Here is a 26,876-nt window from a genome sequence, read left to right as displayed (position 1 = left end):
TGCTGCAAGACATTCTTAGAAGAGCATTCTTGCGGCTTTGATTAAGACAGTCTGCCTAAAAATGTCTGCTCCACGACAAGCGACTGGAGCAAAGCAAAGAAATAGAGCCTTTTGCAAGAGCCACAGCGACGCAATGACTGTTCCATAAATCCAGTACATTTAGAACAAAGCGGCTTGCGTGATGTAACTTGGAAGATGTCACAAGAAATCACTTGTTTGTGGCTCTCAGATGACAGAATCAAAAAAAAAAAACACATCGTGCAGCATCTTTTGACTAAATCGTGGGTGCCCAAACTTTTTCCACCAATTATGTTCCAAGATCCCACAGGAATAGTGAATAACGGGTAACAATGGAGTCCTATAAATGCCCATTTTGTAGTCTCTCGCCATTATTAAACATTAAAGGTGAAATAAATACATAAAATTACTGTTATTAGTATCAACATTTCATCGAGTCGGGGGTCTCCAACAAGTAGCTCATGAGCTACCAGCAGCTAACTAGCTCTTCAAATGTTTTATTTATTTATTAACTCCTTTACCGACAAAATGAGAAAGTGAGGTTCGGCAGTAGTCCAGAAGTCCTCGGGGGAGCTTGGAAGTGTGACCGATCACAGTGGAGTGGGCGTGCCCAGAGGCTGGCCACGGGTGGAATAAATTAAAACAGACAGTTTTGGAAAGCTAAGGAAATACAGCTGGAATGGGTTCAGGTTCTGGAAGATCTACAGAGTGCGGGTTATCATGTGTAGCTGCTCTATAGGAGTCCAAAACTCAATACATTCATTCATTTCCATTCATCATTTTCTACCGCTTATTCTCATGAGAGTCGCAGGGGGTGCTGGAGCCTATCCCAGCTGTCTTGGGGCGAGAGGCGGGGTACACCCTGGATGGGTGGCCAGCTAGGCGGATCAATGGGAAAGTGTTAGAAAAGAAGAGCTGGCGGTCTCAGTACACAAAGCTGATTACAAGATGGCGCATGGCGGAACATCAACATGTTTTATGGTCCTATAACATCCGCCATGGTTTTATTTTATTAAACAGCATGAACATGAAGAGTCCATGAAGCCTACTGATGATGGATGTCGAGTCAGAACTTTTGTTAGATCTCGCTAGCAAAAACAATGCTTGTCCCCCGACAAAATCCATAATTCATACACTAATCTGAACTCTGTTTCCAAAAAGTGCTTTCTGTGGTGTTTTTTAATGCTGTTTGACAAATTCAGACATTTGATAAATGCACAATAACACTCCAGATTTAAACCCTCTCCAAGGCTTTTTGCATTTGTAGTTGAACCCCGCTACACCCCGCCATCTCTGATTTGTAATTTATGTGGAGACAAGTGCGTGCCCTTCACAAGAGGGAAAAAAAAGCAGCTTTTAACCAAAATGCAGAGCGAGGGGGTTGTGATGAAGACAAATAAGCTATCAAAGCCTGGCGCTCAATCTTTGAAATAATCATAGGATAAATAAAGTTACAAAAAAAAAAAAACATCTTCAATGAACTTTAGTAGGATTTACTTGTTAGGGGGTTCAACGCCTAAGAAGAGACTTACATAAAACGGGGACTTGATGAGTGTTAGGACTTCTATTAAATATAATAACAGTCATAATATACAACGTCGGTGTATAAAATGTACAAACCAACTTGGTCTACCCCCCCCCAAACATTGAAGCGCCGCTTGATTCAAGGTGATAATAATGAGGAGCGGCGCCGCGCACGCAACATCATCATTCATGGCATATCGGGCTGTGATCAAGCAGAGCAAGTTGAGGTCAAGTGCAGATTTCTGTATTTACGTTCCAGCACGGTAGAGCCGGAGCCCCCACTAACCAACCCCCCATCACCCACCCACCCACCCCGGTCTGGGGGCTTCTTGCCATTAGGCTCAGAGTGAGAGTCCACAGACAGAGCACAGCGCCTTCTGGCACCATTCATTATTTAGCTCTCACATGTTTCTAGGCGCTGCAAGATGGGCTGAAGTGGTAATAAATCTCTGACCGCTGCAGTGCTGCACACGGGTTGGGGGGGGGGGGGGGGGCAAGACACAATAAGTAGAAAAAGAGTATAAGATATAACAGATTGTTGCTCATCATGTCTGCTTTATGTTAGTGTTTGCTACGATGGGATGCTTTATGTGTGGACATTTAACCCGAAAGGATAATCGAACATCGTACATTGGCTTATGTGGCATATGATAGATGATGATGATGATTCCTAATAAATTCTCTGGAGAATACACTGGAAACCCATTTTTGGTTTGTAACTGGTGATACGATATCATGATATTTTGCAATGATAACAATAATGTTGGCTGCACAGTGGACGAGTGGTTAGCGCGTAGACCTGACAGCTAGGAGACCAGGTTTCAATTCCCCCCATCGGCCATCTCTGTGTGGAGTTTGCATGTTCTCCCCGTGCATGCGTGGGTTTTCTCCGGGTACTCCGGTTTCCTCCCACATTCCAAAAACATGCTAGGTTAATTAGCCACTCCAAATTGTCCATAGGTATGAATGTGAGTGTGAATGGTTGTTTGTCTATATGTGCCCTGTGATTGGCTGGCCACCAGTCCAGGGTGTACCCCGCCTCTCGCCGAAATGAATGAACGAATGAATGAACAATAATGTCCTGAATCAATAGTGTGTCTTTTACATGACTGATATGAGCCCCCCCAGTTGCCCCCCCAGTGCATGGTGCCAAACACTAGCACAGATTAAATACAAATTAAATCATTCGGTCCCTTTCAGAAAGTTCACCAATAGAAATGCAGCATTTTCTCAATTGACTATGAGATACTTATAACAGGATGGGAGGATTCGTCTCTGCATGTTCTTAACTCCTGTTTCCATGCAATATAATGCTGTCTGGAGGAGTTGGGTGACTGTTTTTTTTAACATTACAGTAAAGTCTCGTTATATCGATATCGGTTAAAACGAATTACTACTTATTACGATACTATTTTCATTTCCCGGCAAATTTCTAGTCTTTTATGATATAATTAGTTCCGTTAGTACGATACACGGTTATTATGATAATCCGGTTACTACGATGCCCTTTTCATCTCCCGCCAGCCAATTTGGTCTGCTTATATCGATACAAAAGCAGCTTAAATCAATCTTTGCTTAAGGATTTCAATACCAAAAAAGAACACGGCGAACGGCTGCTTCCAGTCAACTTTATTTTTCACACTTCCACCACCAGAGCACAGCACACACAGCGGAAAACACCCGTCCCTCGCGCCTACCCCTCCGGGTGGTAACACCTTCCCTATCGATAGTTCCGGGGTGAATTATGTTCCGGGGTGAATTATGTCCCGGTAACCGGTAATCACTACAGCATAAGTTTATTTTTATTTACTGTAGTACAAAATGTATTGTAGTACAAAAGCATGCTAGATACGCAATCCATGAACTCAAGGAGAAAATTACATGCCATATCAAAGATCCGCCCACTTTTAATGCAGTTCGGCGCAGGATCGGATATATGGATAGTCCGGTTATATCGGTATTTTTTCCGACTACCGAGAATATCGATATAACGAGACTTTACTGTATTTCTAATAGGATGGGACGATTTGTCAATCATGCAGTCTGCAGGAACTGTGTGACCACGGAGCCTAAAGACGAAATCACGTTCCTCTGACAGCAAAATCGCAGAGACTCGACAGCGCCTCTATTGGTTGTACCGAAGAAGTGCACTCCATTTTGATTAAAATGTGGACACCAACGATAAGACTATCAATGGAAGTAATACGCAAATGTTGTACTGTGCAATGAGTACATGGCGGTATGTAAACAATATGTGCATACATTGGTCTTTATCGCTGCCGGTGCAGAAGTTAACTTTGTGTCATGACACACGCACACAACACACACACACACACACACACACAGACAAGAATCCCCAAATGAATGAAAAGGAGCAAGGCAGCCCTATTTGCAGTCTGCTATGCATTTCAAATCACTCTTCTTCACAGATAAAACAGCACTCCGGGCGCTGGCAGCCTTCTCCTCGCAGGCTGCATATTTCATTTAAAGGTTAACTTAAAGATGCTGGCAAGTTGGACTGGGCGGAAAAAAAAAAAGTGCATTCATGATATCAAAGTGGAGAGCCTCATTCTGCCTCCATATGAATCAAGAGTGGAAATGCATTAGCATAAATGTGTATGATTATGACAAACAACACCGGTTCTCATTGCTGTGGCCAATCATGTCATTCGATTCCCTTCTCCCTCGGCTCGGAATTGACATTTACGCCCTAACAACCTCTCCACACAGAAACAAAGAGCAATCAGTGTCAGCCGACCTTCTTTGTTTGAAGCCAAAAATTAAAAAAAAAAAAAAAAATCAGAGGAAGTGCAATGATGTGAAAATGTCTCATTTAAATTTCAATTGTGCTTTTGCCATCCATATTTCACCCGTCACCAAACGTGATTGACATGGAGCTGATAAACTGGAGTCATGCCAGGGAGAAGCTCGAGCTTGAAAACCCTCTTCTGTTGTCAGACATTAAGTGTACAAATAAATAAAAATATTATATATATATAATAAATTTAATCATAAAAAACTAAGCAATTTTGTGTTTTTTTTTTATATTTCTCTCACTGTACCCAAAATGACCCAAACTGTGACCTTAAAACCAGGGTACCTACCAAACCCTGATGTTTACTCTAACTGCAATAGTGATACAGTAATCCTCATTTATCATAGTTCATTCAACAAAGCTAATATTCACTAATATATAATATTTTCATAGTTATGACAGAAAACCTGCTTACAATCTTTTTTTTTTTCATTATTAGAGCCAGCTACACATGAAATACCTCCCATATATTCCTATTACCCAATAATCAGAGAATATAATCAGAGAAAATAAGCCTTTTAAGACAGTTTACATTGTAGGGGAACATAATGAATGGCGGACAGGAAGTGGCGGTGAGTTGAGTTGTGGGCTTTATTGCTGCAACAGTAACCCATGTTACGATTATTGTGGTCTCACCGAACAATTACGGACACCTTAGTGACCGATGTAGAACCCTGCATTCGCAAGTTGGCGTTACTAGCTTATTCTGTATTTTAGTTGATTTTGGTATTTTTATGCTTGGAAATTTGTGGGGGAAAATGCTTAAATATTCATATATTTGGACTAATGCGAACTACAGTAAACTTTGGATATATCGGATTCAATTGTTCCCACTGGTTTTGTCCGATATAAGCGAAATCCGTTATATGCGTATACCGGAAAATGTCCGTTTTACGCATATATCGGATTTATATCCGGTATATGCGTAAATGGGATTTTATCCGTTATAAAAAGGCACTTCCTTGACTATGTTTCCAATGTACCTGGACTGGGCAATGAAAAGAGACGTAAGGTAATGAGAATTGAACTTTATTGAAGCTAAGGTCCTAAGCTAGGCCCTGTTACGCCCTACGTTAGGCAGGCCTACGTTATTTCCAATAGTGAGGTTAAGATCTCATTCACTGCTGTGCTAGTATTATTGACGTCACTCACTTTTATATTTGTCCTAAATCTGCGGCCATCCGATATATGCGAGGGAAATTGGAACGGGACTGGAGATTTTGTCCGAAATAGACGAAATCCGTTATAAAAAATCCGACATATGCAATGAATTTTTATTGGAAATGCATTACAGAAAAATCGGTTCTTTTTTATCTGTCCGTTGTGAGTGAATTTCCGATATATCCGAGTCCGATATATCCGAGGTTTACTGTATTAATTCATTAATTAAGGTTTGAATAAAATTTTTAAACCAGGCAGAAAAACAACATTGGCTTGGCTCTCCTGCTTTGTTTGTTTGTCCTCCTCTGGATGTGAACTGTTGAACCCAACAGTGATGTCCCAGGGTCCCACAGCTGGTGTATCGCTGCCACAACACTTAGTGCCGGTGGCTGTGATGGGACCAATAACAATACTAGGATCCAACATATAACATCAGAAAGGTAAGCTCAAGCTTTATTGACGAAAAGGACAGATTATTATTAGGGCTCGAGCACTGACCAGTGCGAAAGCCCTATTGTAATCGTTCCGTTTTTTATTCTGACGAAAGGACGGCCATTTTGAGGGCCTCAACATGCCCGAAAACTCACCAAATTTTGCAAGCGCGTCAGGTCTGGCGAAAATTTCGATCTGGTGGGGGTCCCGAAAACAATGTTCCAAAATTGACTCTCTAGCGCCACCTTTAATTTTTGAAAAAATTGGCCCCCGCCACCAGTTTCACCTATCGTCACGAAACTTGGTGGAGACGTCTATCGTGACAGGACGGACCAAAAAGTCTCAAGAACCCATATTGGAAAACGAACAGGAAGTCGGCCATTTTGGATGGCGGCGGCCTTTTTCGTGCCAGAAGTTGGGGTCGTATCTCGACGAACTCCTCCTAGGGGGTTTGACCAAATGAGTCCGTTGTTGCATCAACGGACACTAGACGGATGGCCGACGTTAAATTGCGAAGGATTTTGGGATATTCCATACGATGTGGGCGTGGCACGCCCCCAAATTTTGCCCATTTTCATATGTCCGGGCCTTGCACGCTGAGCGTAACTGTAGACGTGAATAACTTGGCTCCACGTGGTCAGATCTTCATCATACTTGGTACATGTGATCATGGCCCCGCCCCGAAGGTCCCCGTAGGTCACTTCCTGATTTCGTCGCAGCGCCACCTATTGGCGACAGGCTAAAGGCGTGTCATCTACATGAGGCCTTTTCTGCCAGGAGATTCATCAGATGAACATCAGGGTCACAAGGTCACTGCCTGACAGCCTGGTGAAGCCTGTTGATGGACCATGATGCAGGAAAAGCGCACGTGGTGGGCGTGGCCTGGCGGCGAATGCTCAGGCCTCGCCATTTACATAGAAAAGGTCATCATTCGCCCGCAAAAGGTCGCATGGGCTTGAAAACTCATAGGGGGGGTCAGAATCCAGGCCTGAGCGGCCTGGTGTGGCCCCCATATGAAACCAAGCCAAATTGACTCACTAGCGCCACCTAGAAATTTTAAAATAATTATCCCTCGCCTCCCGTTGCACGTATCGGCATGATTTTCGGAGGAGACATCACTCGTGACAGGACGCACAAAAAAGTCTCAATAACCCATGTTCTAAAACCAACAGGAAGTCGGCCATTTTAGGTGGCGGCGGCCATTTGGGGGCGGATGTATGGCTCGTATCTCGACGAACTCCTCCTAGGGGGTTTGACTGAATGAGTCCGTTGTTGCATCAACGGACACTAGACGGATGGCCCACGTTAAATTGCGAAGGATTTTGGGCCGCTCCATAGGATGTGGGCGTGGCACGCCACCAAACTTTGACCATTTCATATCTGGCCCTGCCTGGTGTCTGGCCTTGCCTTGAAGCAATGTACATCAAAGTCAATACACAGTTTGACTGACAGACTGATGATGTCAGTTGATGGACTATGATGTGTGTAAAGCACATGTGGGGGGCGTGGCCACGGCGAATGGTCAGCCTTCGCCATTGACCATCAAAAGGTCATCATTTGCCTGCAGAAGGTCACAGGCTGCTGAAATCTTAAACGTGAGGCCTTAATCCAGGCCTGAGCGCCCTGGTGGTGCTCCCATGTGACACCAATCTAAATTGACACACTAGCGCCACCTAGAAGTTTCAATTCATTATCCCTCGCCACCCGTTACACGTATCACTATGATTTTCGGTGGAGACGTCTATCATGACAGGACGCACCTAACGCTCCAGAAGCCATGTTCTAAACACAGCGCCACCAACTGGTGGAAATGTATATCTGCCGTAACTTCCTGATTCATGGTCAGATTGTCTTGAAATTTTTTTTGGTGTGTTGGGTCAATCTCTGGTTTGTTATACTGTGTGTACATAGACTCTATAGCGCCACCAACTGGTGGAAATGTATATAGCCGTAACTTCCTTCCACATGGTCGGATCAAGCCCAAATTTTTTCTGGTGGTTTGGGGTACCCTCTGGTCTATGACTGTGTGTGTACATACGCTATAGCGCCACCAACTGGTGGAAATGTATATAGCCGTAACTTCCTTCCACATGGTCGGATCAGGCCCAAATTTTTTCTGGTGGTCTGGGGTACCCTCTGGTCTATGACTGTGTGTGTACATAGACTCTATAGCGCCACCAACTGGTGGAAATGTATATAGCCGTAACTTCCTTCCACATGGTCGGATCAGGCCCAAATTTTTTCGGGTGGTCTGGGGTACCCTCTGGTCTATGACTGTGTGTGTACATCGACTGTATAGCGCCACCAACTGGTGGAAATGTATATAGCCGTAACTTCCTTCCACATGGTCGGATCAGGCCCAAATTTTTTCGGGTGGTCTGGGGTACCCTCTGGTCTATGACTGTGTGTGTACATCGACTGTATAGCGCCACCAACTGGTGGAAATGTATATAGCCGTAACTTCCTTCCACATGGTCGGATCAGGCCCAAATTTTTTCTGGTGGTCTGGGGTACCCTCTGGTCTATGACAGTGTGTGTACATACGCTATAGCGCCACCAACTGGTGGAAATGTATATTTGCCGTAACTTCCTTACGCACGGTCGGATCGGCCCCTAATTTTTTCTGTTGGTTCGGGGTACCCTCCGGTCCGTTACCGTGTGGGCGCATACACTCTATAGCGCCACCCACAGGCGGAAACGTATATCCGCCGCAAGGACCTACCGCGCGGTCCGATCGTCGTGAATTTTTTTATGGCGGTTCGCGGCGTCGGACGGGACGGGACGTGACCGCGCACCCGCCTCGCCGCCGCTGTCGCCCCCTCCTGGCGGAAAATTGCAAGTGCCGTGACTCCCTTACCGCTTATCCGCTCGCCGCGGTTTTTCGTACGGCGCGTCCGCGCGCCCGTCCGGTCGCCCGCGCGTACCCCCGACCCGCGCGTACCCCCGAGCGCGTCGGGGTGCTCGAGCCCGCTCATCACTGCTCGCAGTTTTAATTATTATTATTATTATAGTAACAAGAGAGCAAGGTTGTTAAGGACACAAAAAAAGTGAGTTATCACATACTCTATGAACTTAACAGCCATTGTAGAGAACAATGAGCTGTGAATGAACCTTGTTTGTATTAAAATGTCACTGTGATGAAAAAAAAAAAAGCCGCTGCCAAAGAGACAAAGTAAAAGCCAGGCAAAACAAAACAGGTGGTAAACAAAGATGGCAGAACTGCAATGAGATTGAAATGTGAGCAATCCCACACGCTGGCATCCGTAGGCTTCAGACGGTGACAAGCTGTCGTCAATTGACTCCACATTTTACAGACTTTATTCTTCATTCTAGCGATGATAAAGGGCAAAGTACGACCCTTTGTCAACTCAATACGGGACATGTACTTTTATCTGGTCGCACTTATAGTCACATTTAGTAGCAGTCTGGAGCCCCGCATGACATTTTTAATTGGATTTATTCGTATAAAAACCTGAGCACTTAGGTCGGCAGCCAAGTGTCGCAAGGACCATACGCTATGTACATTGGCCAACTACTCCCACAGCGGGTGACATACTAGCTGCACACTACGGTTCTAGGACCTCCATGGATGCACGGCGGCATAGCGTATACCCCATTAATGAGCCTTGCCCGGCCACAGCGGGTGGCTTCTCCCGGCCAACACTCTGGTTGCCCCGGGTAATAATAGCTACAGGCGCCGTAGGAAGTACGCCCTTCTGGCAATCGAAACGAGTGGGCTGTCCAAGCCTTGTAAGAATCCCACAAATCACTTGCTCCATAAGTACTTCTGACGACTTTACTTCCTCTACGAGTACAAACTAATTTGCCAAAACTTGCGGAGCCTGTGTGTGGTAACATGCACATCAGTTCGTAAGTCCCACTTGTATAGTTCCAGCTCACTAGTCTTATGAACTTGCATTAGTCTATTTAAATCAGGGGTTCCTCAGGGAGCCACTTTCATATTTCATATTTTAAAGGCCAAAAAAAGGCATTCCAATTAAGGCTAACAGGTGAAAACCTGGCACAGTGAGTAGAGATTCACCCAAAAATGAGGCTTTATTGTTGGATTTCTGATACTATTAAGGTGCACGGTGATCTAGTGGTTAGCGTGCAGACCTCACAGCTAGGAGACCATGATTCAATTCCACCCTCGGCCATCTCTGTGTGGAGTTTGCATGTTCTCCCTGTGAGGAAACACACAGAGATTCCAACCCAGGTTTTCCCGATCTCCTGACTGTGTAGCCTAAATGCTAACCACTCATCCACCATGCGGCCTATTTTGAAATATATATTAAAATACAGTAAAGTCTCGTTATATTGATATCGGTTATAATGAATTACTGCTTATTACGATACTATTTTCATTTCCCGGCAAATTTCTAGTCTTTTATGATATAATTAGTTCCGTTAGTACGATACCCGGTTATTACGATAATCCGGTTACTACGATGCCCTTTTCATCTCCCGCCAGCCAATTTGGTCTGCTTATATCGATACAAAAGCAGCTTAAATCAATCTTTGCTTAAGGATTTCAATACCAAAAAAGAACACTTCCAGTCAACTTTATTTTTCACAATTCCACCACCAGAGCGCAGCACACACACCGATTCCCACACTTCCTGGTTCACAGGTCATGCTCAACCCGCCCCACATAGCTGGCCAAACACATGCCGACACTCGACATTGTTCTATACTATAGAACAATGTCGAGTGCATTATTGCCCACTTTTAATGCAGTTCGGCGCAGGATCGGATATATCGACAGTCCGGTTATATCGATATTTTTTCCGACTTCCGACAATATCGATATAACGAGACTTTACTGTATAGTAAAACATCCATCCATTTTCTATGCTGCTCACCCTCACTTGGGTTGCGGGTCTTCCTGATCTCCTGATTGTGGCAGACATGCTAACCACTCCTACACCGTGCAGCTATATTAAAACATAAACACATATATTAATACTGCACATTCCCATATATTGTACTATATATGTACTGGTTCCCATTTGTAAAAAAAAAAAGGTTTTAACACAAAACATAAAAAAATAAAATAAAATTATATTTCCCAATTTAACTGGACAATTAAATACATGATATTATTTTAACAGCTGCACAGTGGTCGAGTGGTTAGCGCGCAGGCCTCACAGCTAGGAGACCCAAGTTCAATTTCATCTCTGTGTGGAGTTTGCATGTTCTCCCCGTGTATGCGTGGGTTTTCTCCGGGTACTCCGGTTTCCTCCCACATTCCAAAAACATGCTAGGTTAATTGGCCACTCCAAATTGTCCATAGGTATGAATGTGAGTGTGAATGGTTGTTTGTCTATATGTGTCCTGTGATTTGCTGGCGACCAGTCCAGGGTGTACCCCACCTCTCGCAAAAAGACAGCTGGGATAGGCTCCAGCAGGAGGAAAAGCGGTAGAAAATGAATGAATGATGCTATTATGAAGGGTTATTTTAGAGTTGGGACACCATGGAAAGATTCCAGTCAGATAATGGACACTTCATACTCAACAAGCAGGATCAAAACTAGCAAAACGCTTTCAATGCTGCTCTTGTAAATCATCTTGTTGGTCACACGACAATAAGACAATGTTACCGAATGTTCTACTTAAACAAACCTATGGACAGATACCGCTTTATCATGATTGTAAAACGTTCTTCTATTTGCTGTGAGATGAAGATGCAGACTTTAACCATAGCCATCCAGAAGTGAAGCTCAAACTAAGTCAGGTCAGGGCTTCTGGTAGTGGTTAGGCCAGCAGACGAGGCTTTGCTGGCCTGCCTGTGAATATCTCAAGGGGCCGTTATATCTCTGGCAGGTAAATTCTGCCTATTACATTATTTACCTTGTGACAACTTCCTGTCAGCCAGCGGTGAGAAAATGACATTGAGTAAATGCTTTATATGTATATCCATTATATGTGATGCTATGCTTTTGTTGTCTCCATTTACAATTATATAGCAAAATATAATCGTGGTGGAGGTTTTGGAGCTGTTTTGATCGTGGGCTTTGTAGACGGAATATTGGTCTTTTCAGCTGTTTTTATATTAAAGACACACAGAAAAGAGAAATATATCCTGCCATATAATTCTCATGTGTTCACGTTACACCAGAAAGCTGTCATTCATATGGAATTTTACCATACCAAACATATTTTGAGCTGAAAAGCAAGCATCTCTAAATCAGCCGCTGGCTCGCCACCTGCAGCTTCAGCGCAGCGGGAAAATGAGCATCTCTTGCTGTGTTGAGAGAGTGATAAAATCTGAAGAGGAAGGTCCTCGCCGAGTGCCTGCTGCCCCTGAGGCGTCGCTTGTTATGGACTGTCAGACGCAATAAGCGCACATAAATACAGAAAAAAACAAAGCAAAAGTGCAACTGATGGCCCAGAGCATCATTAAAAACTGTCAAAACCCAAAATTGAGGCTCGACTAAATTCCTGGGCTTAAATATGAAAATAAACTGGGTTTGAGTTAGGATTTGGACCTTCCTGGTTGAATATAGGCTGCGTTTATACTGCTGGATCGGTTCGTGCGCTTGGGTTACCGGGCACACTTTGTCATGGGACAAAAGCCGTGCAGTCAAAACATAAAGTTCATAAAGTAAACACTTGACTGGCCAACTGTCATTTCTGCATACTGTTTGCTGCCGTGTTAACTTGGGTGTGTGTCTTTGGTATCGCGTTCACATATGAACTCATGTGAACCCAAATGAACCAGAATTCATAATTGGAAGCGGATCAAAATCTGTCGAGCTGGTGTACATCAGGGTATGAACGATTCACACCGGAACAAATGAACCATACTTTAACCAAAGCAAACATTAGAACTGTTCAGACACGGTCTCAAGTTCTTGTTTTTTAATGCACAAGACCAGGCCACCAGTCCAGGGTGGACCCCGCCTCTCGCCCGAAGACAGCTGGGATAGGCTCCAGCACCCCCGCGACCCTCGTGAGGAAGAAGCGGTAGAAAATGAATGAATGAAAAAATATACAAAAATTGTTATAACTATAATGATGAAAATGGTAATATTAATGATGATTATAATAACAATAATAATGGTAATAATGATAAAGATTATAACAATAGTGATAATTATGATAATAACAATAATAATATTACAATGATAATAATAACGGGAAAAAAAGACAGTGGCATGAACATGATTATATCTTGCAAAAAGGGGTAGGCATTTATAAGCTTTTGCTTCTGCCTACTCCTTTTGGGCTTGTGATCAGATAGTAGAATACAAATGTAAATAATGGAAAGTTATATTTTGATTTATGTAAGAAATGCACTGTAATGTTTCATATATTTGCCCAAATAAAATTAAAAAAAAAAGCTTAAGTGCACAATAATATACTATAATATATGAAAATATGAAGTAAAAATATCACCAAAGGCAGTATGTGAGCACCTGTGATCTATAGCATGGTAGCATTACAGTCTGAAATGTGTCCAATTCCTGCACGGCCAAATCAGGCAAGCAGTTTGTTTTCTTTCTCTCTTTAAATTTGACGGTAATTTAATGAACTGAAATTGCAGCTGTGTAAAAAAAAAAAAAAAAAAAAAGTGTGTGTCGTAAAGGATGCTTGAACAGACACACAATGGATTATGAAAGCAACAGTAATGAGAAAAATCTATCCATTAGGGGTCCCTTAACGAGACTAAATCAGCACGGGTGTTAATGAGCTCCATCAGTCCTCCGCTGAGAGCCAGACGGCCGAGACCACCAGGCTCGAATAAACCCCGCCCTGTTGTGTGATCAAGCCAATCAGATGCCGCTATGATTGGTCAGCCTGTACTATGCCGTCCTCTCCCAGAAGGACAAGCATGGCAGTAAAACAGACAATATGAGAGAAACACAAACTAAGCACTGACCGAGCGACCTTCTTGTACTCAAGAGGGGGGGAAAAACTCCCCAAGAATAAGCTCCCAGGAGAGCTAAAAGAAGCCAAGCAAATGGTTTTATGTAAGAAAGTACGTGTCTCTCTTTATCACGGTCTATGACAGAAAGTAAACAGAGCTTGTAACGGAGAGTACAGCGTGACAGGATAAGGCAGATCATATCCAAAGGAGGATTCATTACTGTACTATTGAACATAGCAGGAGGAACGTAGCCCAAGTCATATTACTAAAAACATGGGTGGAGTCTTCATTTAATACGTTCCAGACAAATTTAGTATAACGCCGGAATCTAACAATATGCCTCCAGGAGTAAAAATCATGCGAGATTTCAAGACCTCAGGAAATCTTGCAGGATTTCAACTCTGTGAGCATCAACATTTCCGGACGTTTTTTTTTTAAAAAAAAGTCTGATTACAGTAAAAGACAGAATGATGCAACCTCAGCAAATCTTGCTAGACATTAGCCCAGTGAGCATCAGAAAGCAAAAAAAGCTTTTTCCGATATGTGGGCAATTTTATTTTTTTAGAAGTCCGAAGAGGGCCTTAGTAAGAGAAAAGATGATGTAACCTTAGTAAATCTTTCAAGATTTCAGCTCTGTGAGCATCTGAAAGCAACGGTGGGGAACCATTCATTCTCCTATCTTCTCAGTTCTTTTAGTCTTCTGCGGGACATGCAAACAAAACTGTCATGCAACATTAGAACAAATGATTATTATGATATATCATGCCCACGTGTGGTCCATAGCATTTATTAGTACACTTCCTCTTAGGTTTCATTCTTGTTTTTATAATTCCATGGCGTCTCCCTTTCATTTATTATCTGGAATGACCGAACTCAAAACTCAAATCAGCAAAATGCAAAAAAATGGAGAGGAGTGATGTGTATTTAAAAGAGTAAGAGTACGACAAATTCATAAATGTTGGCAAGTCTACACTAAGGATCGACTGATACATCGGCTGGCCGATATCTATATCTATATATAGATATACAGTCCCTGACAAAAGTATTGTCGCTTATCCAAGTTGTAGGAACAACAAATAATAACTTGACTTGTAGTTGCTCAATTGGAATCAGAAATGACTTATATGAAAGGCAAAGCCCTCTTGATTATGCTTTTTATATCAAAATAAAGTTTTGTACCATTCATTGAGTTTTATCATTTAATTAGGACATAAAGGTCAGATTTTGCTTGGACAAAAGTCTTGTCGCATACAAAAAAAATGTAGAAATAATACATATACTTAATTTTGAATACACAAATATGCTACAATAACATCAGAACATAAAGTCATTGTACCTTGGAAAAAAGAATTAATATTGTGTATGGCTTCCATGAGCTTGGAGGACTGCATCCATACGTCTTGGCAATGACTCAAATAACTTATTGATGAAGTCATCTGGAATGGCCAAGAAAGCAGTCTTGCAGGACTCCCAGAGTTCATCAGGATTTTTCCTCCACCAAACTTGACTGTTTTCTGGGTGAATCTTGGGTCCATGCGGGTTATACTGCAGAAGACCTGTTGGAACCTGCATGGACCCAAGATTCACCCAGAAAACAGTCAAGTTTGGTGGAAAGGGCAAATTCTGCAGCAGGATGGCGCTCCTTCTCATACTTCAGCCTCCACATCCAAGTTCCTGAAAGCCAAGAAGGTCAAGGTGCTCCAGGATTGGCCAGCCCAGTCGCCAGACATGAACATTATTGAGCATGTCTGGGGTAAGATGAAGCCAAAAAATCCTGATGAACTCTGGGAGTCCTGCAAGACTGCTTTCTTGGCCATTCCAGATGACTTCATCAATAAGTTATTTGAGTCATTGCCAAGACGTATGGATGCAGTCCTCCAAGCTCATGGAAGCCATACACAATATTAATTCTTTTTTCCAAGGTACAATGACTTTATGTTCTGATGTTATTGTAGCATATTTGTGTATTTTGTCCAAGCAAAATCTGACCTTTATGTCCTAATTAAATGATAAAACTCAATGAATGGTACAAAACTTTATTTTGATATAAAAAGCATAATCTAGAGGGCTTTGCCTTTCATATAAGTCATTTCTGATTACAATTGAGCAACTACAAGTCAAGTTATTATTTGTTGTTCCTACAACTTAATAAGCGACAAGACTTTTGTCAGGGACTGTATATCTATATATATATATCTATATGTATATATGCGCCGTTTAAATGTGTGTTTAAGAAAGCTGTATCCTACTGTGTTCAGTGTTTACCAGGGCGAGAACTCCTTGCCCCAACTTGCCCCATGTAAAATGAAAAGACTGCCATAATGATATCATCTCATTTTTGTGGCATCACATGAGAATCTCAAATAAAGATGAAATGATTATCATTTCTTGTGGTTGTTTTCCTACATAGATCATGACGTTGCATGGAAATCTGGATTGTCAGGAGACTTCTAGGCACTTTGCTTTGATAAATAAAAGTACATTCCTGATTGGATAAACATTGTGCTTATTAAATAATAAATGACATTTGTGTACTAGTAAAGTGTTTTTAATCCAGAAAAAAATGCTCAACGGTCAAACAATAATTTGTGAAGCAAAGGTGAGAAATGGAAGCGCTAGATTTTGTAGCTTGTGCAAAATCAGCACTCGGTATTGGATCTAATGGGTGGTGTTTCATTGTGACCACTTCAAATTGTCCCAGCAATGTGATTCACTCACCTGTGCCATCGTTTGATTTGCTGCCGCTGATAAAATACTTGTTTAGGAGGCACTGGTTCATCACTTTTTGCTGTTTCCTTCACAAGTTGTTGAAGAATTAGACTATGTTGGCAGGGACGCCATGATGGATGTTTTCCTAGTCAAACCATCGCTCATTGGTTGATCGCCAACAAGAACGATTCTGGTTGTGGGTAAAACTCGGACCGCGGTCTAAATAAACGATTCTGATTGGTCCATTTCAAGATTTGCAAGGATTGGTTTGCAAATTACCACCGCAGTCCGCGTTTTACCAACACCCAACAAGAACCGCTTTTAAAAAAAACTCTTGGCAGTATGGCATGCCAAAGTGCACTTGCCTGACGGGAATATCACTGATTGGATTTACTTGCCCCGGGACATCGGTACATCGTTATTGTCGAGCCCTGTTTAAATTTCAATAAATATGTTTAAACTTGAGACCTGTAATATTTGTTATCATTGTCATTTTTTTCATGTAAATTGAGGAAGCAAAAGCAGTATCGGCCACAAATATCCGTCCAAGCAAAATCGGCCATCGGCTATGGGTGATACCAAAAAAAAACGATATCGGCACTGGCCCGAAAAAAACCATATCAGTCGATCCGTAGTCTACACTATTATTGAAGGTCAACCACCCCCCGAAAGTACATATCACAAATTGGTACTACCAAAAGTGTGCACGATTTCAAGACCTCAGCATATTTTGTAAGATTTCAACTGGGTGAGGAACCTTTTTCCAATCATTTATGTTGCCAGAAGGTCCATCCATCCATCTTCTTCCGCTTATCAGAGGTCAGGTCGGGGGGGCAGCAGCCTAAGCAGGCAAGCCTAGACTTCCCTCTCTATGACTACTCCGTCCAGCTCAACCAGCGAATAAAATCTGCTGTTACGATCACGGGGGTTCTGCATGCTGACTGGAAGAGCTGATACCTGTATCTTTATTGACCTTGGAACTTTTTGGAAAATTGTTTGTCATCTCATATTTTGAACCAATTTTTGCACTTTTTCCACACTGAATTTTAAAACATAAAGCACTAACTAATCCATTAGATAAACTTACACAGTAAGTGTTTCGGTGTAAATATGTATAAACTTTTCATTTTATAGCTCCATTCAGCACTTTGAATTGCCCTCATGTGCAATGCAAATAAAGCCGCCTGATGTTTGGTATGAATGATGATAGATAAACACATCCTGTGGTTTCAGAAGAAAAAAAAACGTGTGTGGTTATGCTGATAGTGAAAATGAGAAAAATCTGCAGTGGAGTAGCGACTTGTTTGACAACACTGACATTTGCCACAAACCTTCCTGTCACAGAGACACGGCTTAAACCAATGATAGGCCGTGGATGAAATACATGTGGTGAGCGTGTTCTTGGAGGGGGGGCTTCCAGTGTTGTGTCACTAGAAATTGCTTTTTCCAACAGCGATTGTTGCCCTTCAACTTAATAATTAGTATACTTAGAGCCTGTTTGATATGATACATTATCCAATTATCGTTTAACACGGAGTGTGAATGAACACTCAAAAGCAAACAGAAGCGAGAACAAGGAACAGGAACACCTCCCATTCAGTTTCAAGGACCCCCGTTTTCTTTCCACACACACACACACACAAAGGCAGTTCATTAATCAGCTGTCTTTAATTAGAAGTCTCTGTTGAATTTGACGTATTGTTGGGCGCAGCAATCCCGATGACAAAATAATCAGAGCCACGAGCGCGCATTCCCACGCACACAAGCACTCGACGCAAGGTCAGCGTGTGTTTGTGTGAGTGGGAGGAAGCTAAAAGGTTGCCGCCGAGTTGATTGGCAGCTGGTGTTGGCATGGCAACAGACAGTCAGGCAAGGAGCAGTTAGCGGCAGCGGCTATCTGACCTCCAAGAAGGTGGACAGGCCAGACGAACCAAGGGACATGCATACACCTATAGTGCCTAGAGACTGTTAATTGGCACACTTAGAATATATAGACAAACAACCATTCACACTCACATTCATACCTATGGACAATTTGGAGTGGCTAATTAACCTAGCATGTTTTTGGAATGTGGGAGGAAACCGGAGTACCCGGAGAAAACCCACGCATGCACGGGGGAGAACATGCAAATTCCACACAGAGATGCCCGAGGGTGGAATTGAACCCTGGTCTCCTGCACGCTAACCACTCGACCACCGTGCCACCCATGAGGGCACTAATCAGAATAATCTTTGGATGAAATATCTGACCTTTCCCATGAATTGTTCAACGATACAGCTGGCGACCACTCCAGGGTGTACCCCACCTCTCGCCCCAAAGTCAGCTGCGATAGACCCCGGCATACGCCCACGATCCAAGTGCAGCATAGAAAATGGAGGGATGTTTAATGATATGAACCTACTTTAATCAATTTTAAAATAATTTCTCCCAGGAATATTTTTAACCAGTATATAAATATTAGACAGTCAACTTGAAAATAAATAAATGGTATGCTGTTTGGTACTACAGGAGTACACTTTTGTTCACTGATTGACTTGTGCCACATGTTTGGGACACCGGGTTGGAAGACAGGGGTAGAGCTGTTTACCATCCCCACCTGGTGGTGACTTGGCTCCGATGGTGGGTGAGGAGGCCAGTCAGACCTGGCAGCTCCAAACTCATTGTGGGCGTCTGCTGGGAAGGTCTGGCAGAGTCTCCTGTCAGAAGGAGTTTCAACTCCCACCTCTGGGAGAGCTTTGACCATGTCCCGAGGGATAAGACAGACAATGAGTGAGAGTCGGCCATGTTCCATGCCTCCATTGTCGAGGCGGCTGATCAGAGCTGTGGCCGTGAGGTGGTCGGTGCTTGTCATTGCGGTAATCCCAGAACCCGTTGGTGGACACCAGTGGTGAGGCATGGCGTCAAGCTAAAGAAGGAGTGCTATGATAGGACTCCGAGCAGGCTTTTTTTGTGGAGCAGCCCTATGTTCTCTGCAGGGTCTGACAATTGGAAAAAAGTGGAACCGGTGAGGGATGGACTCCAGCAGGGCTTCTCTTTGTCACCGATTATATTCATTACTTTTATGGACAGAATTTCTAGGAGCCACCAGGATGTTGAGGAGATCCTGTTTGTTGGGTGCTGGATTGGGTCTCTGATCTTTGTGCAGATGATGTAGTCCTTCTGGAGTCATTGAGCTGCAACCTTAAACTCTCACTGGATTGTTTCAGTGGCTCGGATGAGAATCAGGACCTCCAAGTCCGAGCACATGGTTCTCACCCAGTACCTCTGGGTAATGTTCATGAGCGACTGGTTGGATGGAGGATGGAACGCAAGATGGAAGGGCAGATTAGCACAGGATCTCCAGTGATGAGGACTCTGCATCGGTCGATTGTGGCGACGAGAGGGCTGAACCGAGCTCCATTCATACCCCCACTTATGGTCACGATCTTTGGGTGGTGACCGAAAGGACAAGAACCGAAATGAGTTTTCGCCGCAGGGTGGCGGTAATGTGAGAAGCACTGTCACCCGGGAGAAACTTGGAACAGCCCAAAGAGGTGGCTCAGGCATCTGGTCACGATGCCCCCCTTAAGTCCCCCTGGCGTGGTGTTCAGGGTAAGACCCAGGACACGTTGGCGAGACTATGTCCCTCGACTGGCCTGGGAACACCTCGGGATATGCCGGAAAGTGCAGGGAAGAGAGAAGTCTCCCGCGAACCTACCTCAGATAACCGTAAGAAAATTGATGGATGGCTTCTCCATGGCACTACAGTAAAGTCTCGTTATATCGATATTCTCGGGAGTCGGAAAAAATACCGATATAACCGGACTATCCATATATCCGATCCTGCGCCGAACTGCATTAAAAGTGGGCGGATCTTTGATGTGGCATGTAATTTTCTCCTTGAGTTCATGGATTGCGTATCTAGCATGCTTTTGTACTACAATACATTTTGTACTACAGTAAATAAAAATAAACTTACGCTGTAGTGATTACCGGTTACCGGGACATAATTCACCCCGGAACTATTGATAGGGAAGGTGTTGCCACCCGGAGGGGTAGGTGCGAGGGACGGGTGTTTTCCGCTGTGTGTGCTGCACTCTGGTGGTGGAAGTGTGAAAAATAAAGTTGACTGGAAGCAGCCGTTCGCCGTGTTCGTTTTTGGTATTGAAATCCTTAAGCAAAGATTGATTTAAGCTGCTTTTGTATCGATATAAGCAGACCAAATTGGCTGGCGGGAGATGAAAAGGGCATCGTAGTAACCGGATTATCATAATAACCGGGTATCGTACTAACGGAGCTAATTATATCATAAAAGACTAGCAATTTGCCGGGAAATGAAAATAGTATCGTAATAAGTAGTAATTTGTTTTAACCGATATCAATATAACGAGACTTTACTGTATATTCAAACTGTATTTGTTTAGACAGCTAATTCATTTGCACTTGCTGTGCCCGACTCAATGTATACCATGTCGGAACTCGGCTCTATACTGTATGGAAAATCTGATTACAAATACATGCAACATTACACCCTTCAAAGATCAAACCAAAAACCTCTTTTCCCTACCAAATAATAGGATTATGCAACAATTGCAATCCCGGTGATGTAATGTTGTCATAAAAGAACATGGAGGAAAAGAAAAAAAGAATGTGTGCCTGCATCGCATTTAGAATTCAACATAAAATACAAGAGCGCAAAGATTTGACACCATTGCTTAATCATGCCGTGATTTAGTCGCTGTCAGTACCTGGAGGCAGGCTGGCTCGCTTCCTTTTCTTGCTATTTTCAGATGCGTTTTCCAAAGGAGGACACTCCGTCACCAGCGACCCGCTGGTGCTGTTGAAGTGGAGGGGGTCGTTGTTGGTGGACGGATCAAAGGGCAGAGCATTGAGTCCTGAGAGACAAAAGATACAAAAGGCAGCCGTGTTAAATAAACATCATTCAACAGAGAAAAATGCCATCGCAAGACGACCAAATTCAGGCACATATTGTATCAGCGGGGACACTGCCCATTTGTAAATTTATTCTGCCATTAATTAATTCTCACTTAGAATATAATACATTGCATTATTATGAATTTGTTGAGACAAAAAAGGGAAACTCTACCTCAGACATTATATAATGCTTTCAATTTATCCAGAGAAGGTTGTCCTTAGGCGTTACATTTTTCACACCAAATATTTCCTTACACTAACAAAAACCCATAATAAATGAAAAAACCTTCAGAAGTAATGGAATTCACATGGAGTCCTAATGAGTCTTATTTGACTTGTTTTGGGAGACGTAATGTATCGGTATGCTCTGTGTAGGCGTTCATAATTCACAGCAATGTCCAGCAGACTTGGCCATGAAATATTCACCGGTAGATTTGTTTTTTTTCTGTGGCCTCACATATACAAGAAGGTCCACAGAGCCACGATCAGTTACTAGCCCGACAGAAACCAGCAACAACGGCAATGCTTTACGCCAGTTTTGGGGCCCACACTGTGATCTCGGTTTAAGTCAACAGAGAGTTAAGCAACTGAAACCAACAAATCGAATCAATAAACACATTCAAGAAGTAGTCTGGGGGTTTGTTTGGTTCAGAAAGTCAAGTTTGTTTTGTGTAAGGTCCGCCTGGTTCTAATCAGAGACAGCAAAGGGAAGAGGCGGCCTGCCTCCAGACCCCCCAGGTCCAGTACAAGTTGGTCAACCCGATTTATTATAGCAACTGGTTCGACCACTGATGAACCAGGTGACGGTTTAAGTATCAGTCCTGACAGCAAAGGCAGGGCAACAGCGCCATCTGTTGTCTGACATCCCAGGTGTGTGAGAGTGTGTGAGCCCCCCCCCCGTCCCAGTTTATGGTCCTGTGGGCACGCTTCTGGATTTCAATTTCCTCTTTGATCCAGCGGAGGGTTGTTGTTGTCCTGTGTCCCAATGATGTTTGCTCCATTCCAATCTGGAATGCACTATTTTGCAATGGTGTGCACGTCTTTGCTGTTCCTTTTTCCTTATATTAAATCCCCCACCCATTTCACCAATTAATGTTTTACCGCAAGACATGCAGGGTAATTCGTATATGGCGTTACATTTTTGTTCTGGCTCTATTTTATGTTTTTTGTGGACTTTTTTATATGGTTTTCTTGGTGTGTTTATACTGCATTTTCTCATTGCTGTCTGCACTTTCTCTGTGACATCCCTAATTTATGGAAATGTAACAATGGCTGTGTTTTTTTTTTTTTACCCATTTTGTTCTTTCTCTCTGATCTGTTATTTTCCTTTTTTGTAGGGGTGTGACGATTCGTTTAATAAAGATTTGATTTGATTCACAATCTGCAGTTGCCAATACAAGTCAAGAACAATATTGGTTCATTTGGAATGACATGATCTGAAACTAATCGGTAAATTGAAATCGATTCAATGACTTTTTTTAAAGCCAGAAATTCATCCAGCGTGACTGTGATATAAATACCTGGATACTGGACAGTTTCCTATATCTCCAGTGGTTTTTTTTGTAGGGTATTCAGGTATAAATGATGAATAATGCTAACGCACTTAAGAATAAATGATTAATGAGAAAAAATAATTTGTTAAAAATGCAATAAAAAATCAGCATGAAAAAGGTTGTTATGACAAATTACTGACTTTAAACAGTGCAAAGCAAACCAAAAGTACACAGTAATTAGTACACAGTAACTAGTACTGTGTATATATAAACACAGTATCATCATAAGGCCTACATTTTCCTGGGACTGCAGTCTAGAAATATTAATGTTTCATACATTGCCTGACATACTCCATACTCCATACAAGGTGTACCCCTGGGATAGGCTCCAGCACCCCCCGTGACCCTCGTGAGGAAAAGCGGTAGAAAATGAATGAATGAATGAATTACTACGCTTATTCAAGAATATGGTGTTGGTCGCCAGCCAATCACAGGGCACATATAGACAAACAACCATTCACACTCACATTCATACCTATGGACAATTTGGAGTGGCCAATTAACCTAGCATGTTTTTGGAATGTGGGAGGGAACCGGAGTACCCGGAGAAAACCCAGGGTGGAATTGAACCGGGTTCTCCTAGCTGTGAGGTCTGCGCGCTAACCACACGACAACCGTGCAGCCTGACACTGTTTTAGTGTATGGTATATATGTCTTGTTCGTTTCCTATGATGTTGGTTCTGTCATAGAGTGTTCTTACTACGGAATGTTTGTGGGCTCGGGAATGATCCGAAGTCTATAGGAGATACTCGTCAATGTGTGTTGCTTTCCGATGTATTTTTATTTTAATGCTGCCACGCTCCCTTGTGTGTTTCATGAACACTCTAAAGACTGCAAGTGTGCAGTCTACATTGTCAGGTATGAAAAACTAGCTAACACTAGTCTGAAAGGAAAAATCTGTTTAGAACTGACTTTGTTTCAAGCATTTATACCCTTGATAAAAAACTACATCGAGTGCCAATAAAAGCTTGTTTATCATTGGCTTTGTTGTTTGGGGATTTAGACGTGTTGTTTGATAAAGAATGGGGCTGTCAGAACATGAATGGTTTATCAGTGAAACAATTTAGGTCTAAAATTGAAAGAAAAAATTGGGACTGAAAGTAAAACGAAATTCCCGAACTCACAATTTGATAAGATAGCGGATATATCGATTGTTAGCATGTGGGTTTTGTTCATACTGTATTGACAGTTACTATGGTACCCATTATGTCATTTGTACTGAAGTACGAGGTGCATTATTAAAACAAACAAAAAACCTTAAACTGTATTATGGAAAGCAGGAAGTGAACAAATGTAACAGTTGCGTTACAACTGTTACAAGTCGCGTGCTGAGGATTTTGATTATTTCTTCATAGGAAATTATGTACTGTCCATAGGAATAACCAATTTCAATGTCATTGGAATTTTACTTTTTAAGTATGTTTTACTTAACTTATTCATCTGCAGATTAATAAATTAAGTAAAACATACTTAAAAAGTAAAAGTTAAAAAAGTAGTAAAAACGCAGAAATCAGAAAAAAAAGTTGCATATATCTGATCCACATTTTTTTCACTTCTGATTTCGAGACCAGAATGTGAATATGCAACGATATCACCTCGTACATTTGTAAATTACAAAATGTAAAAAATAAAAAAAACAAACAAACAAAAAAAAAAAACCTTAAACTGTATTATGGAAAGCAGGAAGTGAACAAATGTAACAGTTAGTGATTGTAAAAGTACCAGATGGAGGGGTAGGATTTAATAAGCTTTGCTTCTTCCTACTCCTTTTGGACATGTGGAACTGGGAACTGATTATGGGATGCACTCAATTGTAATCTGATGCATGTTCAAATGAAATTAAACCATTACCATTACCATTACCATTACCATTACCATTACCATACTGCTTTGGAAGCCATGTAATAGTGGTATACCCAAAAACTGTACAATCATTCAACAAATGCTCAATGACTGATGGTTGGTTAGACCCACCTGCGCCCTTGCAAAAATGTTTTGCTTCTGGGCGGCCATGTTTTTCAACCAACCTTGCTTAAATTTCCCACACATATGCTTGTCAGTTCGGTAAAGTTGCGTACCAAATGACCAAGCTAAAGTTACAGTGAGCGATGCAGTTGGCTTCTACGGATACCTGACATTTATTTTTGTTGAGACACTTTACGCTATATAGCGTTATCTCACATTGTAATTATTCATATCTCTATTCAATCAGTAATCTTTCATGTGACTGAGCTAATTTTAGATGTGGCAGCTGCCATCCAGCATAGCCTGTCACTGTCACTGTACTGTGATCCATGGCAGCCTGCCTTGTTATCAGCGGAAGGCTTGTGACCGGCATTACTAATGTATTCCAAATGCTTTGGCTTCGGAATATGCTATCACAGGACTCCAATGCCCTCATGTAATAGATTCCTGGCACTACCTGGGTTGACTGTGAATCCCGGTATCCACTGCGGTTGGTTAAGGCTCAGCGTGTTGACATATCGCAATCAGAGAACTAGTAAGAGGAGCAAATGTACTTCCGATATTTTAATGAGCTCTGCCTTTGTTTGGACCTGCTTCAGACAAATGACCTTGCATTGTTAGGAATGGCTTCTCACTTAAGTCCATCTCTCCCGCTGAAGCACTTAGCATCTTCTTGATGCGCTGCATTATTCATACTGTACAACTGATTTTATAGGCACTTAAGACTTGAGATTAAAGCCTGCAAGTGAACGTGTTGCTAAAGAATCATCGTAGCAGAACGCAGCGCACTAAGTAAAGCTCCAGCTCCAAGTTTCATCTACACCGCGGCTAGTGTAGCGTGAAGTCATTACTAATAGAGTAGAAGTTCACCCGCAGGTTGGAGCACTGCACCACTTTGCAAAAAGGATGTCAAGGAGGATGGGAGGATGGACTGGACTGGTAAGAGCGCTGGTCCTTAACCATTGTCAGAAAGAACTGGAAAAACACTCAGTATCCTGAGGTAGCGAAGACTGTTTTACTCATACATCATTGTTGAACGGGTTTATGGTTTTCCAGCACAAGTGGTACGACTGGTACTTTTCAAAGTCTTGTCTGCAGACTAATGTTGGTTCCCCGAGACACCCAGGGTGGTCCTTAAGTAAGTTACAGGATGAATTTCACAAACAATGTGTATTTTCTCACAGACTCCGAACTCCGTTCCCCAGTAGGGACATTACAGAAAAGAAACTACTGTTTAAGGGTGTTTGGCTGAATCACCATGGAATTTGGTTTGTACCTTCAGGGGACTGGCAAGCATTCATTCGTTCGTTCGTTCATTCATTTTCCACCGCTTATCCTCACAAGGGTCGCACGGGGTGCTGGAGCCTATCCCAGCTGTCTTCGGGCAAGAGGCGGGGTACACCCTGGACTTATGGCCAGCCAATCACAGGGCAAACAACCATTCACACTCACATTCATACCTATGAATTTGGAGTCCTAGCATGTTTTGGAGTCCTAGCATGTTTTTGGAATGTGGGAGGAAACCGGAGTACCCGGAGAAAACCCACGCATGCACGGGGAGAACATGCAAACTCTGTGCGCTAACCACTAGACCACCGTGCAGCCTAGAGGCAAGCACATGTATATAAAATCTGACCAAGTTTGGTTGAAAAACATTGCAAAAATGTAAAAAAAAAAAGCAAAATCAGCAAAATTCTTGGAGGACGGGGATTACCAATTAACAGACCATTAAGTCATTTAGCATTTGTCGAAAGATTATAAAAGTTGGAGGATAACTGTATTACATGTATGCTAGCATTCTGATCACAACCCAGAGGGGGCTCCAGAATATAGCCCCCCCTCCCCATATCTGAATACATTTGAAGAGTCCTATCCGGCTCAGTGGCTTTTACAATGATTATTGGATTCCAGTGT

General features: G+C 42.6%; 1 protein-coding gene across 4 annotated transcripts in view; it reads right to left on the bottom strand.

The window, feature by feature from the left end:
- enox2 (ecto-NOX disulfide-thiol exchanger 2) overlaps nt 1-26,876 on the bottom strand; it is a 220,225-nt gene that overhangs the window by 89,444 nt on the left and 103,905 nt on the right. For all 4 annotated transcript variants that reach the window (XM_078788495.1, XM_078788496.1, XM_058076578.2 and 1 more), the window contains one exon: nt 21,258-21,404. In XM_078788495.1, coding sequence (XP_078644621.1) covers nt 21,258-21,404 — 147 coding nt within the window. The remainder of the gene's footprint in view (nt 1-21,257; nt 21,405-26,876) is intronic.

The sequence above is a fragment of the Doryrhamphus excisus genome, linkage group LG23 (genome assembly GCF_037039965.1).
Source record: "Doryrhamphus excisus strain RoL-2023G ecotype Guam linkage group LG23, RoL_Dexc_Guam_v1.1, whole genome shotgun sequence".
Classification (NCBI taxonomy): domain Eukaryota; kingdom Metazoa; phylum Chordata; class Actinopteri; order Syngnathiformes; family Syngnathidae; genus Doryrhamphus; species Doryrhamphus excisus.
The sequence above is the reverse complement of the archived record's forward strand: the minus strand, read 5'-3'. Positions and strand labels throughout refer to the sequence as shown.